The sequence below is a fragment of the Protobothrops mucrosquamatus genome, unplaced genomic scaffold, assembly GCF_001527695.2.
Source record: "Protobothrops mucrosquamatus isolate PMUCROS unplaced genomic scaffold, P.Mucros_1.0 scaffold898, whole genome shotgun sequence".
NCBI classification, from domain to species: Eukaryota; Metazoa; Chordata; class Lepidosauria; order Squamata; family Viperidae; genus Protobothrops; species Protobothrops mucrosquamatus.
In genome coordinates this window covers 132,405-146,346 of record NW_015387150.1, presented here as the reverse complement: position 1 = coordinate 146,346, position 13,942 = coordinate 132,405, and the positions used below count along the sequence as shown (strand labels likewise).

The following is a 13,942-nucleotide window of genomic DNA, read 5'->3' as shown; positions in this document are numbered from 1 at the left end:
ATTAACATTCAAGTGATGATAATAGGGATGAGTTCAAGGAAATTCTTTCTGAATTAATATAATTAGGAGGAAAGTTACTCTGAACCAGGTAGGAACAAAATGACAATATAGGAAAAGTGGGTGATTTAGAAATCCAAAAATAATGGGAATTGTTTTTTTAATGCATATCTTCATTTAAAAAAATCTGTTTTAAATATGTGGTATAAGTAGAAGCCTGTTGATGTGCTTGTGTGCAAAGTATGATTTTATTATTCATGATGAAAGAATAATATAATTAGTGAAGGATACTTTTATTTCCTTCATTTAATCCATCCTCTTTATTATTTATTTCCATGTCCTTTAGCTTTTACCATTTGGGCCTATAGATACCAGTTTTGATAAAGCAAAGCTTATATGGAATGATTTTTGGTAAAATAAGAAAGAGGACATTAGATTACTGCTGTCCATTGTAGTTATGCCATATGCAGTTTCCCTACTAATTCTAAAGGCGCAATAATCAACCCTTTTGGTCAATGTGCCACAAGCCAAATTGCCTCACCAGCTGGGAAGTTCTTAATATATTCACCCACATGGGTACAATTTTTGTAATGTTCTCTAATCAATTAAATCAGTGCATGTTGACAGTGTAAATACACTTTTTTCTTACCTGAACTGATCTAGTTTAGATATATAAAAATAGAATCAGAGTTATTTGCTATCCTCGGCTCCAGACTTTTAAAAGTATGTATAAATGACTCTCTGTGTCCTTGAATAACAATTTGATGTTTGGGGCATTTTTTAACTTGTGGATTCCAAGCAGGATTTTTTTTATAAAATAATACCTATTATTTTTGCCAAAGCGGGTTAAATGATGAATCTGTAGAATATTGAGCATGGCATTGTGTGCCTGGCTGCGTTTTCTAGTCAATAAGCAATTACACTGACTCCTTTCCTTATTTTCAGATACTGCTCAAGACTAAGGAGCAAAAAGTAAGCCCAAGAGACATTGCTGACAAGATTGCCAGAAATATTCCAGACAATGAATGTATTGAGAAAACTGAAATCGCTGGTCCTGGTACAGTTACTCTGTCTTTAATATAAGTAGAAACAGAATTTGCTAGCAGAATATATTGTAATAAAATTAATTTGACAGTATCATGTTCTGGCACTTGCTGACCATGCTTCTTCCTCCCCAAAACTAATTATTGAGTAAATCTGTTAATAAAGAGTGTTTCTACCTGGTGTAAGTATGCGTAGCTTTTTTGACATAAACTTTCTATCATTTGTGTTGAACTGAAGATTTGTATTGTGATTACAAATATTATACTAATCTTCTGCATTGTCTACAAATATGCTAATGTGCCACAAAGTATTTTCTTTGTAAAGAAAATGATACGTAAATTTTATATTCTCAATTACCGTTTTAATTTTAATGACTAAAGGTTTCATCAATGTACACTTGAAGAAGGATTTTGTATCCGGACAGCTGAGTAGCATGCTAATGAAAGGAGTTCAACCACCTGCTGCTGGTGAAAGAAAAAAGGTGAACAGTAAATGGCTGTTGGTATCTTATCTTGCTTGATGAGTGCTGGTGACTTTGCCAAAAAGGAATGTTTTTTTTTTTAATGTGTAGCCTTTTTTTCAGCCTCTGTACAAACTCTTTCATAACATTGAAACAGGTCTTTCACAATATTCCAGGAAGGAGAGCTAGTGACAGAAAAACCAGCTCATGCTTATAAGCATAGAAGAATACCTGTGACCTTCTTTAGATTTTGATCTAGATTAATAATACAAGCTCCCAAAAATTATGTCCTTTTAATTATAGAAATTAGTTATCTTACTTTAAAAGAAACATTTGTACAAAACACAAAGAATTTGCGTAGAGCCTGAACATACAGTATTTATTTCATTTATTTGTTTGATTCTTATCCCACCTTTTTTTTAATAGATAAATCAAGGTGGCAAACATACATAATACTCTTTCTTCCTCCCATTTCCCCCACAACAACAACCTTATGGAAGGAGTTGGGCTAAGAGAAGATGATTGGCCCAACGTCACTCAGCCAGTTTTTATTTCCAAGGCAAGACTAGAACTCAGTCTCCTGGTTTCTAGGCTAGCACCTTAACCACTATACCAAACGAGTTTTGTATATTGTCTGATTAGTGTATACATGGGCTCCACAGATAAAGGGATGTATGTATGTATGTATGTATGTATATTCTATAGCTTCTTGTAAACATAGAGCAGTATACAGTTATGTTCATTCTTCACTCACAATAGCTGGATTTCATAATACAGCTAAAATATATTACACCAATTGTATTCTAAACTTTTAAACATTTTTTTCATTCATTATTCCATATAAAAAGGTGGTGATTGATTTTTCTTCCCCAAATATTGCAAAAGAGATGCACGTTGGACACCTGAGATCAACTATAATTGGGGACAGCATGTGCCGTCTTTTTGAATTCATGGGGCATGATGTTCTAAGGTAAGTCATGTAATATAATTATGGGCATATTCATAAGGTACTTAGAGATACAGTGCTTCTCTCAGTGAAGCAGTCAAATTTTATTTTCAATAACTTATACGACACTAAATGCTAGAATTCCTCTGACTTGCAATGAACTGTGTTAATTAAGCAATAAGCCCACTGAAATATCATGGCAGGTATTTATCTGGCACAGTATTTTTAGGACAACTCTGGATGAACCATTTTAATTAGATTAACTGAAATAAATAATGTTTCCCTATGTAAATATTACCTGTACTTTACACTTAGTTTATTTTTCTTTTATCCAGATTGAATCATTTAGGAGATTGGGGCACCCAGTTTGGGATGCTTATTGCTCATCTTCAAGATAAATTTCCAGATTACCTCACTGTTTCTCCACCCATAGGAGACCTCCAAGCTTTTTATAAGGTATGGTATCCACAGCATTTGTTCCTGTTATTATAATTGCTTAGAAAATTCTTGATGTTTTACACAGTACTGAAACAGTATATTTGGTTTTCTTTTTCTTGCATTATTCCTTATAATAGATTATTTTTGTAAGAATCTTTTTAAATTGAAAGGGATCAGTATAGACCAGTGATGGTGAACCTTTTAGAGACCCAGTGCCCAAACTGCAACCCAAAACCCACTTATTTATCACCAGGTGTCGGGTGGGCGTGGCTGCGGTGGTCATGGCAGACTGGGTGGGCGGGGCCAGGGCAGCGGGGGCCAGTCCCTCGCCATTTCCAGGGCACGGCATGTGTGCCCACAGAGAAGACTCTGAGTCCCGCCTCTGGCATGGGTGCCATAGGTTCACTACCACTGGTATAGACCATTACATGAGAATCAGTATTGCGGCAAGTAATATTGCAAATGTTAATTCAGAGCTTTATTAGATGCTATTCTTAATTAGAGGAAAAATAGTATGTTTAAAGATAAATGAGTTATTTCAATCCAGTAGGAGAAACTGCAGGTACAGTCATCATTACATATGTGTTATTGAAAAATGATAATCTGAAATAACTAATTGCCTGACAAAAAAATCAGTCAAATAATTGTTAATGCCACTGATAGCCTTTTTCTGGGGATTATAGGAGCCAGCAGGGTGAGGTACTAAACTGAAATCTCCACCTTAGATCAATAGACTACATAAACATTTTTGATCAAAAGGGGATTGATGGGATGAATCCAGAGATAGATTATCGTATCCTTGCATGATGGGGTGTTGCTGTCAGGATTAAAAGCGAGAGTGGTCTTTCTATTCCTGAAGAAACTGTCCCTGAATACAGAGGATTTTGCCACTTAATACCCAAACAAAAATAATCATTGAGCGGGGAGCTTGAAAATACAGTGTCTGCATAGCTGCAGATATTTTAAGAGACTAACTCAACTCTTTAAAATTAGATGCATTTAGATTGCTTAAAAACCTGCACCACTTCTAAATATATTGGGGGAGGATAATTCCAGTGAGAGCAGATTGTCATTCTCTACTTCTTTATAGAAGAAAATCCATCATGCCAGCAAGCCACACACATTTGGGAATTCTGCAGATTAATAACACAGGATATTTTCCATAGATAGATTCATATACAGTAAACTTATGTACAGTAGGTGAGTGAAGATTCTCATTTTCTCTTCAGCATGAGAGCTGCAGCAAATAATGTGCTTAATTTCTCCATATATTAAATAGCCTTTTACATACACTAACATGCTAAGAAGATCAAACAGTTACAATTGCTGAATTGCAATTGATATAGTTGTGTTTATTAATTTAAAATTTAATGAATATTGCCCTTTTTACCTAATCTGAACATTAAAGTTGTTATGAATACTTTGATTGGATTCCATTTAATTCACATTAGATATTATTTCATAGCATCTTTATATTCTTAACCTAGGAATCAAAAAGAAGGTTTGACACAGAGGAAGAGTTTAAGAAGCATGCATACCACTGTGTAGTCCTATTGCAGAGCAAAAGTCCAGACATCATTAAAGCTTGGAACCTCATTTGTGATGTATCCCGAAAAGGTGATTTTCGAAATATTGATGTGTTTGTTTTGGCTACTTTTGAGCAATTGTTTTTCAGCAACAATTTAGGGATTTATCACTCTACAGTGATTTGCATAGGGAAAATTATAGTTGATTTTAAGGCCTAGCTTATTTTTTATTATACAGTTTTATTTGTAGAAATCTGGCAATCAAGTGTGTGAGATTTTCAGTCTTTCTCTTGCTTACCTTTCTGAATGCTTAACATTTTATGTCGATGAAGATTCTCAGTTATCCAGGTAGAGTTGTCTGGAAGTTGAGCCATGGCAACTGAACTTATTTCCTTTTTGGTTTGAAACATTTTGCTGCTTATCCTTGGATGCTGCTTATCCCATGACTCAACTTCCAGTTAACATAATGCTGGAAATTATTAACCTACATTGAATACTGATAAAAACCAAAAGTCAGCATCAGTCTTGTTTACCTGAAGGTTCATTAAGCCAGTTGGAATTACCTATGAGAGGAGAGTATACTATTAATTATTTCTGTGCTTTAAACTGAGGATAAAGGCCTTGGTCAATTTCAAGCTGAACCCAACTTTTTAACATTGCTCATTTTCCATATAATTTGCTGTTGTATTATTCTAATCACTATATATTTTCAACTTAAGTATCTCAAATTCTTCACTGTTATATGCTTAGATTTTTTTTCTCCTCCTCTTGATCAGAATTCCAAAAGATCTATGACTGCTTGGATGTTTCCATCGTAGACCGAGGAGAATCATACTATCAAGATAGGATGCATGGAATTGTGAAGGAGCTTGAAGAAAGAGGTAACACATCTGTATTGTAATTGGAAGTTAAATAGCTGAAATATGTTTAAAATGATAATACATTTAATATATGTTTCAGACCTTCAGGAAAGTTTGCTTTTATTAAAAACATTTTGTATGTCTTTATTAAAAAAAAACTGTACAGTTTGAAAATTTCCACTTGCTAATTGATGTTATAATTAATATCTAATCAGTAAACCTAACTAGGTGCCATTAGCCTGAAATTCAAAATTACTTCATTTTTCTTTCAGTTGTCATGGGTTTGGAGAAGTAATATATAACTTTATTTAATTGATTTTACCCTGATACAGAGCTAGATGATCAAATCTACTTTGTAGCATGTTTTCGTAGAGAAATTGCAAGAAGCCAGATATCAGGTTGACAACAAATACCAAGCAATATTTTTTGCAATATATATATAGCCATATGTAAGTTCAGTCATACAAGAAGTAAAAGAAAAGCATAATGTTCTTTAATTACGACAACCATTCGTACATGCACATTTTGGATAGCTAGTACAAAGTGAAGTTCAGACAGGTAAAAGAATGAATTGATGCATGAGTGATCATATGGAGACTCTTGATTGGTAATTTTCAAGATAGCTATTCTTCAATGTTCTGTGTTGTGTTATTTCCAGTTTACTCTTCAGTTGGGCACCTCCCAAATATGGAGATTACTATTTTATATCCTCTGGCCTGGAAAGAAAGCATTACATTGCAGCTTGCTGATAGTAAAATTGGGCAGGATCTTTGACTTCTGATTGGTTCCTTTTGGTATCCTAGTTGTTAATAAATTTCCATAATAGATGTAAATATATCATGCATGATGAACCAATATTATTTGGGACACACTGTTGATATGAGAATCTTCTATCTTCAGACAACATGTCCTTATCTATTTGAAGTGTTGCTAGTTTCTAACAATTTCCAATTGTTGCCATTCCATCTCTTAAAATCCTTAACTTAACCATTAAGATGGCCATCTATAGCTCAATGCCATGATTAACTCTTGATACCTTAATCCAGACCACCTAAATTCAACACACAGTGAGAAAGGTTAGCTTTTGAATTACATGCTTTAAAATACTGAAGGCTGATAGAAGTTGTTTTCCATAATTCTTTCATTGTGTTTCATCTCTTTCTGAACTAAACAAGTGTTTTTTGTAGCTTCTTCTTACATTTAACTGGAGTCTAGTAACTAATAATATCATTGCTTCCTATGTTTTAGATATATGGCTTCCACTAACAGAATTTGTTGTATTAGGAAGGCTAAATTTATAATCTGGAAATATTTAATAGTGGATGATTCTTTTGTGAATTATTAATAATAAGATCCATAGGTTTCTGATTGCTGAAAATCACAAATTAAATCAGTCGACTCAAAATAGAAAGTAGGAGATGTTACATTTGGGAATATAATCAAATAAATTGTTCTTGATTACATTTGGAGCAAAGCCTTACGTGAGAGCAGGATGAGAGTTAAACTGAATTCAAAACCGTTTTGCTACATTGTCCTCTGATTCTTTTTAAAAATTTAATGCAACTGGATGTTTTGTTTTCCCTCCTTTAATCAGTCTCTGAAATCAGAAGTTAAGCCCATCTCAAGAGATAATTACCATTTTTGCATTGGAATTGGCAGATGTAGAAATTTTAAACATTTGACTCCATTTTGTATACTGTTTGCTTGGCTTGGAGTATGCCTTTATGACAAGTTCTGTTTGTAAATATTTGTTGAACTGGTTTTCATTTGTACATTTTTTTTGTTAAAAAAAAAAAGTAGATTTGCTTCCCAAACTTTAATATAATTTTCCATCTGTTTTTGCATGGTTACCAATGATGTATTTTCTATTTTTAGGGGTTGTACAAGTGGACGATGGCCGGAAGATTGTATTTGTGCCAGGATGTTCTGTTCCTTTGACAGTTGTGAAGTCTGATGGGGGTTTCACATATGATACATCAGACTTGGCAGCAATAAAACAGAGGATTTTTGAAGAAAAAGCTCATTATATAATTTATGTTGTAGACAGTGGGCAGGTGAGCTTCTCTAACCTATGTTGTCAGTTTGTAAAATGTTTTGCTTGTGGACATTGATGTGATCCAAGCAGATATAGCTGTACTGTTCATTTAATACTCCCTCCCATTCCATTAGTTCCTGTAACTGGTTTGTTTTTTTTGTCTGTTATTTTTACCCATTGACATCAACAGTCCATTAAATTTATGGAGAAACACAAAATACAACCAGTTATACTTAACTGATTAATGTTGAACAAAAGGATTATCTGATCATTTTGAGTATTGAACCCTCCTGGGAGGCCAGTTCCTTCCTTGGTTCTCAGGACAGTTGCTTCCATTGCTTTCTCTGAAACAAGGCACAGGCTTTAAATAGAGTGTTTGGAGCCTCGTGTGGTGGCTTTAAATTATATGACATCATAATTAACAATTGCAACTTCAATCCTACTTTGTTTTGCAGTCTGTACACTTACAAACAATATTTGCAGCAGCTCAGATGATTGGCTGGTATGACCCCAAAGTGACCAAAGTAATTCATGCTCCTTTTGGAGTGGTGTTGGGAGAAGACAAGTAAGTTTACAACATATTTTCTTCGGTATGTGTGTGAGTGTCTGTGAATGTGTATGTACCTTGAGTCTGTCTTGACTCTTAGTGACTATCTGGACAAGTCCTTGCAATTTTCTTGCCAACAATTTCAGAAGTAGTTTGCCATTAGTTTCTTCCTCTGTCTGAGATAGGCTGACTGAGATCATCCAGTTAAGTGTCATGCCTAAGGTAGGATTAGAACTCAAAACTTAATTGTTTCTAGCCTATTGCCTTAACCACTACACTAAATTCACTCTCTTCTTCAGTATGCCTTAAGCTAAATTCTATTGTTAATCTCACTGGAGGAATTGATATCCTCATTTAAGAAAGATTAATTCAATAGAGATTTGGACCATGCAATATTCACATTGAAGGCAGTTTTAGGAAATAAACTGTTTAGATCAAATATTTTTGATTTGGATGCTTTTGAAGCTGCTACTTTTTCTGAATTAGTTTTGAGCTAATGCCTGGAAATGAGGCCAATATCAATCTAGATGGATGAATAGTTTGACTCTGTATAAGACTTTCCTTTGGAAAAAATTTTTGTAGTACCCAAATTGACTGTTTTGTATTTCTGAACAGTTCTAGCATCAATTCAATTGTGACATTTATTTTGCCTTGTTTTTTTAAAGTATATTATTCTTGTAGGATTGTTAGAATGATGTTTGGTTGTACATTCTGCAGCTGTAACACTGAATTTATACATTAGTGCATAGTGCAAGAAAACCTACGTAGACATCTCGTTTTTGATCTGCATGTTGTAATTCCATTTTCTGTGTTGGAAATAAGAATCTTCTGCATCCATTGACACAATTTTATAAATACGATTAATCAAACCTGCATTAATTAAAATAACAGATTAAGTAATATTCAGGAAGCATTTTTTTTCATTTGGAAATACTTTTTCTCTTTTCCCCCATCCAGATATTTATTATTAACTCTTGTCACTTCTTTCTTTTATTCTCCTATTTTAGCTTTGAATTATGCCCAATTAATTAGGGATTCACCATCTAAGGCAAGCAGAGCCACATGAGGCCCCAAAACTTTTGTGTGTGGAGCCCTTTCATGTTGCTATTGAATTAATCTTTTTATTTCAGTCATATTTTTTAAATTTTTATTTATTTATTTATTTGTTAAATTTATTTGCTGCCTATCTTGTTTTGAAATTTTGGGGCCTCATGTGGTGGCTTAAAATTTAAACTATAAATTATATGAGGACTAACCACAATAATTAACTAAATGTAATTTTATTACACTTCAGTCAATGAAATGAAATGGGGAACATGTAAAACCTATTGTTTCAGGAACGGAACACGCCAGAAAGTTTTTGATCAGGATCAGTATGGTCCAGAGGGCAAATGGAACACCTCTGCAGATTCCATTCTTCCTCTGGATTCTACTGATCCTGGCCTAAAACAAGCTTGTTTTGTCTAAAGCAGACATGTCAAACTCGTGACGTCGCGAGACGTATCGGAACAGTTTTGCCATTGCTGGCAATGGGGTGGGCGCGGCTTCCAGATGACGCGTCAAGCCCACAGACTGGCAGTTTGACACCCCTGATCTAAAGTATCAGTAATTGCTTTCACAGGATTAACTTGGAGCCATGGAGCCATTAGAATGCAGGAGTTCGAGTCTCACCGGCTCAAGGTTGACTCAGCCTTCCATCCTTCCGAGGTCGGTAAAATGAGGACCCAAATTGTTGGGGGCAATATGCTGACTCTGTAAACCGCTTAGGGCTATAAAGCACTGTGAAGCGGTATATAAGTGTTCATGCTATTGCTAACTTCTGGAAAACTACCAATACCATGCTTGAAATAGCTAGACCAGTTGCTGGAGAAAAGGCATTTTCTTATACCTAAAATGAAGTTATTATTTATAACAATAATAATAAATTATAAGTGTATAACAATAAGGCTTATCTTTTTAGGAGTGCAGGGAAAGTTTGATTTCTAGTATACCTCATTAAGATAAATTGTAACAATTGAAAAAAAGTGCTCCTTTCCAAAATTAATTATATTATAATATTCCTGTGTTCAAACTAAAATTCAGCTTTAATTAATCCTCTTGGTTTGAGTCTGTGTACTTACATTGAAATAAAATTTAGATTCTTTAAAATCCATCCATTTTTAAAATATATTTTTACCTGTCACCATGGATACAAAGAGTTATCTTTTTGGGATGTCACTTTCATGCTGTGAAAGCAGCATATGTTTACATTTGGAATGTAACTTTTATTTAAAATGAGATGCCATTTCGGAAAATAATAATTTTCATTCTTTGCTATAAGAAAAAAGTTCAAAACACGTTCTGGAGACACGGTAAGACTGATTGATCTTCTTGAAGAGGGACTGAAGCGATCAATGGATAAACTGAAGGAAAAAGAAAGAGATAAGGTAATGAATTCCTTTTTTTCTTGAATCCAACATAATTTTGTTTCTTCTGCTATCTTGCTTTTATGAAGCAACATGTCGTACACTTTATTTCCTTTTGTTTTAATTTACTTTTATGTTTTGGCATGTTTTGCTAATTATATTTTTTGGGTTAGCAATGAACATCGTGCTGAGATGTCCCATCTTGGATACTGTTTTATAGTGCTTAAAGCTATTATTGATGTTTAAATGGGTAGGGAATAGAGCAAGATCTACTGAGATACTCTTGGGGAATTCATACATTCAAAGATTAATTTTTGCCTGGTCTGCAGACTCTTGTATTATCTCAGCTTTCCAGCAGATGGCAGAACAACATAAAATGAAGAATAGATGGGACCACTTTCGTATTGATTGTATTGGGAGGGGAAGTAATTTCATTGCTAAGAAATGCTTGAATGGTAACTGTAACTTTCATTGGTGACCTCAAGTTCTTTGCATATATAAATAGAGCTTATGTCAATGTCATTCAGTTGTTTTAGAGAATTTTTTTAAGCCACTTGTAAAGTTGAGTTAAACAGTGTTGGAAACTTTGAAAGTGCAATATTTGAGCAACCGTGTCTCCAAATAGTAGCTGGAAATGATACAAGATTGTTCATTTATGAGGTGTCATTGGATGCTACTTGACCGGTTTTAGAAGCAATATGTTTTATCTAATCTTTTCAATCCTTTATAGTTGTATATGGCTGATACACTATTTTTTTATTTTTTTTTGTATTTGTTCAGTGCTTTGTGTCTTTATCTTTCTGGTCATTGGTGGTAATTAAGTAAACTCATTCATTCATTTATTTTATTTATCTTAACAGGTTCTTACAGCTGAAGAATTAAAGGCAGCCCAGACCTCAGTTGCCTTTGGCTGCATTAAATATGCAGACCTGTCTCATCACAGAATAAATGATTATATTTTCTCTTTTGATAAGATGCTTGATGATAGAGGAAATACTGCTGCTTATTTACTTTATGCCTTCACCCGAATCAGGTAGGGCTAGTATTCCAAGTTCTTTTATTTTTCAAGTTATAATATATGATAATATATAATATGGGACAATGCCTTGCTCTACATTTTAGCTAAAACTTTAGCTAATCAGTTTTAGAACACTGAGGCTATGCTGATATGTGCTAAACTTGCTAATTTATTAACTATAAAAGTGGCATTCAATTGTCAGTATGTTTAACATGCTTGCTTTCATAATCTATAGCTATGGACATACATCAATAATCATTTTAATGGCCAAAGGACCCAGAAAAAATTAACATAAACATTTAACTTTAAAACTTTAAGCATTAAAAGCAACATACAGCCCATTCAGCAATGTATTTTGCTTTTAGGACAAGACTTAGTAATTTGATAAGGTAATCTTGGACACACTTGCATAGCATGCATAGTGATTGGAGTGAAAATACATGTTACGGTTCTGCAGTGATTGGGATTCAGTAGGGAAGAGCTGCTGAGGCATGTATTGAACCTGCGGGCATATATTGAACCTGCTGGGACCTCCATTAATCAAATATGCCTTTTCCTGCTCACTTGGCACAGCTGAGGAGAATATGTAACTTAAAGGTTTTTTTTTAATATGTATTAATTAGATCTTGCATAAGAACTCAAGATGATTCACTTGAGGCTGCTCCAAACCTTACTCCCAGTTATTTTTATAGAGCAATTGAAGCCTAAATCAGTGGCTGATGTAGCTTTTATTTGTTTTACATTGACTCGGGACTTCTCAGATGTGAAAGATCAGCTCCACTCATGAAAGTTAAATTAAACTGATTTATTGCCCGAAGCCTATGCATAGGAATATTCTCAACTAAGATCAGCACCTGGTTGGAGTTAGCTAAGGGTCAACAGCTCTCAAGGGATATTTCGCTTGTGGTTATGTAGGGACTCTAAGCTGATCCTTCTTTTCACTCCACCCCCAGGCTCTGACATCCCTTCTCCTACAGGACATCTTTCAAGATCTAATTCTGTATTTTAAGAAGCACTATTTCTAACAATATTGTCAAAATAATGCATAATAGCTAGCCATCCCTTTGGGATAAGTCAGTAATTTTGGTACATCTTTGTTCTTGTGTCGCATAATCTTTTGGGTGGGAGTCCGGATAAAGATGTTTGATCCTTTGGCATCTAATCTAAGGTTTATTTCTGTGACAGATCTATAGCAAGACTGGCTAATATCAATGAGGATAAATTACAAAAGGCAGCTAGAACAACCGAGATAATACTGGATCATGAAAAAGAATGGAAACTAGGCAAATGCATTTTGAGGTTTCCAGAGATCATCCAAAAGTGCTTAGATGACCTTTTACTGCACACTCTCTGCGACTACCTCTATGAGCTAGCCACCACATTTACTGAATTCTATGATAACTGTTATTGTGTGGAAAAAGATAGACAAACTGGTGAGTTAGTTACCTTAGTATTTTGAAAGTAAAGTGGGATAGTTGTATGAAGATTATTAAAACCCCAAAGTATTGACAACTCAGTAAGAAATACAAAGATATATGAAATCTTTCCTTTCAAACCATGTTGGATGGAACCTCATACTGAAAGACCCTACAAGACCTTTGTGCTAAATATATTTTCAATTTTCTATTTTAAAAAAAGGCTAGAATATATGGCAAATAAAATGACTAATCCTTTGAAGTAAAACCCTGCCGTGATTGCAAAGTAAATACATGGTTGGATAGACTGTTGAACTTAAATTATAGCTGCATTGGATCTCTTATGGAGGCAAAAAGTTTGAACAGAATCATCACAAAAATAGTCCTCAACTTACAACCACAATCGAGTCCAAAGTTTCTATTGCTAAATGAAATAGTTAATTTTGCCCTATTTTACCACCTTTCTTGCCACAGTTGTTAAGAGAATCACTGCAGTGGCTAGTAACACAGTTGTTAAGTGAATCTGGCTTCCTCATTGACGTAGCTTGTCAAACGGTTGCAAGAGGAAATCACATGACCCCCGGGACACTGCAATTGTCATAAATATATGCCAGTTGCCAAGCACTTGGATTTTGATCACATGACTATGGGGATGCTGTACCGGTCATAAGTCATTTTTTTCAGTGCTGTTGTAACTTTGGCCACTACATGACCATTCAAAGGACTACCTGTATAGTGCCTGTTCGTAAATAGATTGTCAGGAACTGATTATAACTGCCTGCATAATGTTGATATTGAATCTGTAAAAGGGGCAAGATAGGTATTAATTTCCAAAAGGGCTGCATCTAATATTTATATGTTGTTTTTGTGCTGTCTCTTTCGTATCTAGGTGAAATAGTGAATGTGAACATGTGGCGAATGCTCCTGTGTGAAGCAACAGCTGCTGTGATGGCCAAAGGTTTTGATATCTTGGGAATCAAGCCTGTCCAAAAAATGTAATTAAAATTACTTTTAAAAAACTGTTAGAAGCAAAGGATAAACAGTTTCTTCTTTCCTTGCCAGGGCTAGAACTTAATAAAAAATAACAGATGATCAGAATGGATGTTCTCTTTCTTATCGTGCCAGAAATGCTTACAATTCTCTTTCAGCAAGTTAAATATCTTTTCAGCCACAAAAGTTATATGCAGGGACAATCCGTATGCATTTTGAAATTTGCATGAATTTAAAGTTCGCATAAAATTTGAATTACAG

At 34.4% G+C, this 13,942-nt stretch overlaps 1 protein-coding gene across 1 annotated transcript in view; it reads left to right on the top strand.

Annotated features, from left to right (window-relative positions):
- The window catches only part of RARS (arginyl-tRNA synthetase), a 21,497-nt gene extending 7,714 nt beyond the window's left edge, over window positions 1-13,783 (top strand). The window contains exons 4-15 of the mRNA XM_015819331.1: window positions 943-1,054; window positions 1,422-1,522; window positions 2,350-2,471; window positions 2,783-2,903; window positions 4,373-4,502; window positions 5,188-5,292; window positions 7,147-7,325; window positions 7,762-7,871; window positions 10,174-10,279; window positions 11,119-11,291; window positions 12,462-12,709; window positions 13,581-13,783. Coding sequence (XP_015674817.1) covers window positions 943-1,054; window positions 1,422-1,522; window positions 2,350-2,471; window positions 2,783-2,903; window positions 4,373-4,502; window positions 5,188-5,292; window positions 7,147-7,325; window positions 7,762-7,871; window positions 10,174-10,279; window positions 11,119-11,291; window positions 12,462-12,709; window positions 13,581-13,690 — 1,617 coding nt within the window. The 3' untranslated portion in view covers window positions 13,691-13,783. The remainder of the gene's footprint in view (window positions 1-942; window positions 1,055-1,421; window positions 1,523-2,349; window positions 2,472-2,782; window positions 2,904-4,372; window positions 4,503-5,187; window positions 5,293-7,146; window positions 7,326-7,761; window positions 7,872-10,173; window positions 10,280-11,118; window positions 11,292-12,461; window positions 12,710-13,580) is intronic.
- The last annotated feature ends 159 nt before the right edge of the window (window positions 13,784-13,942 follow it).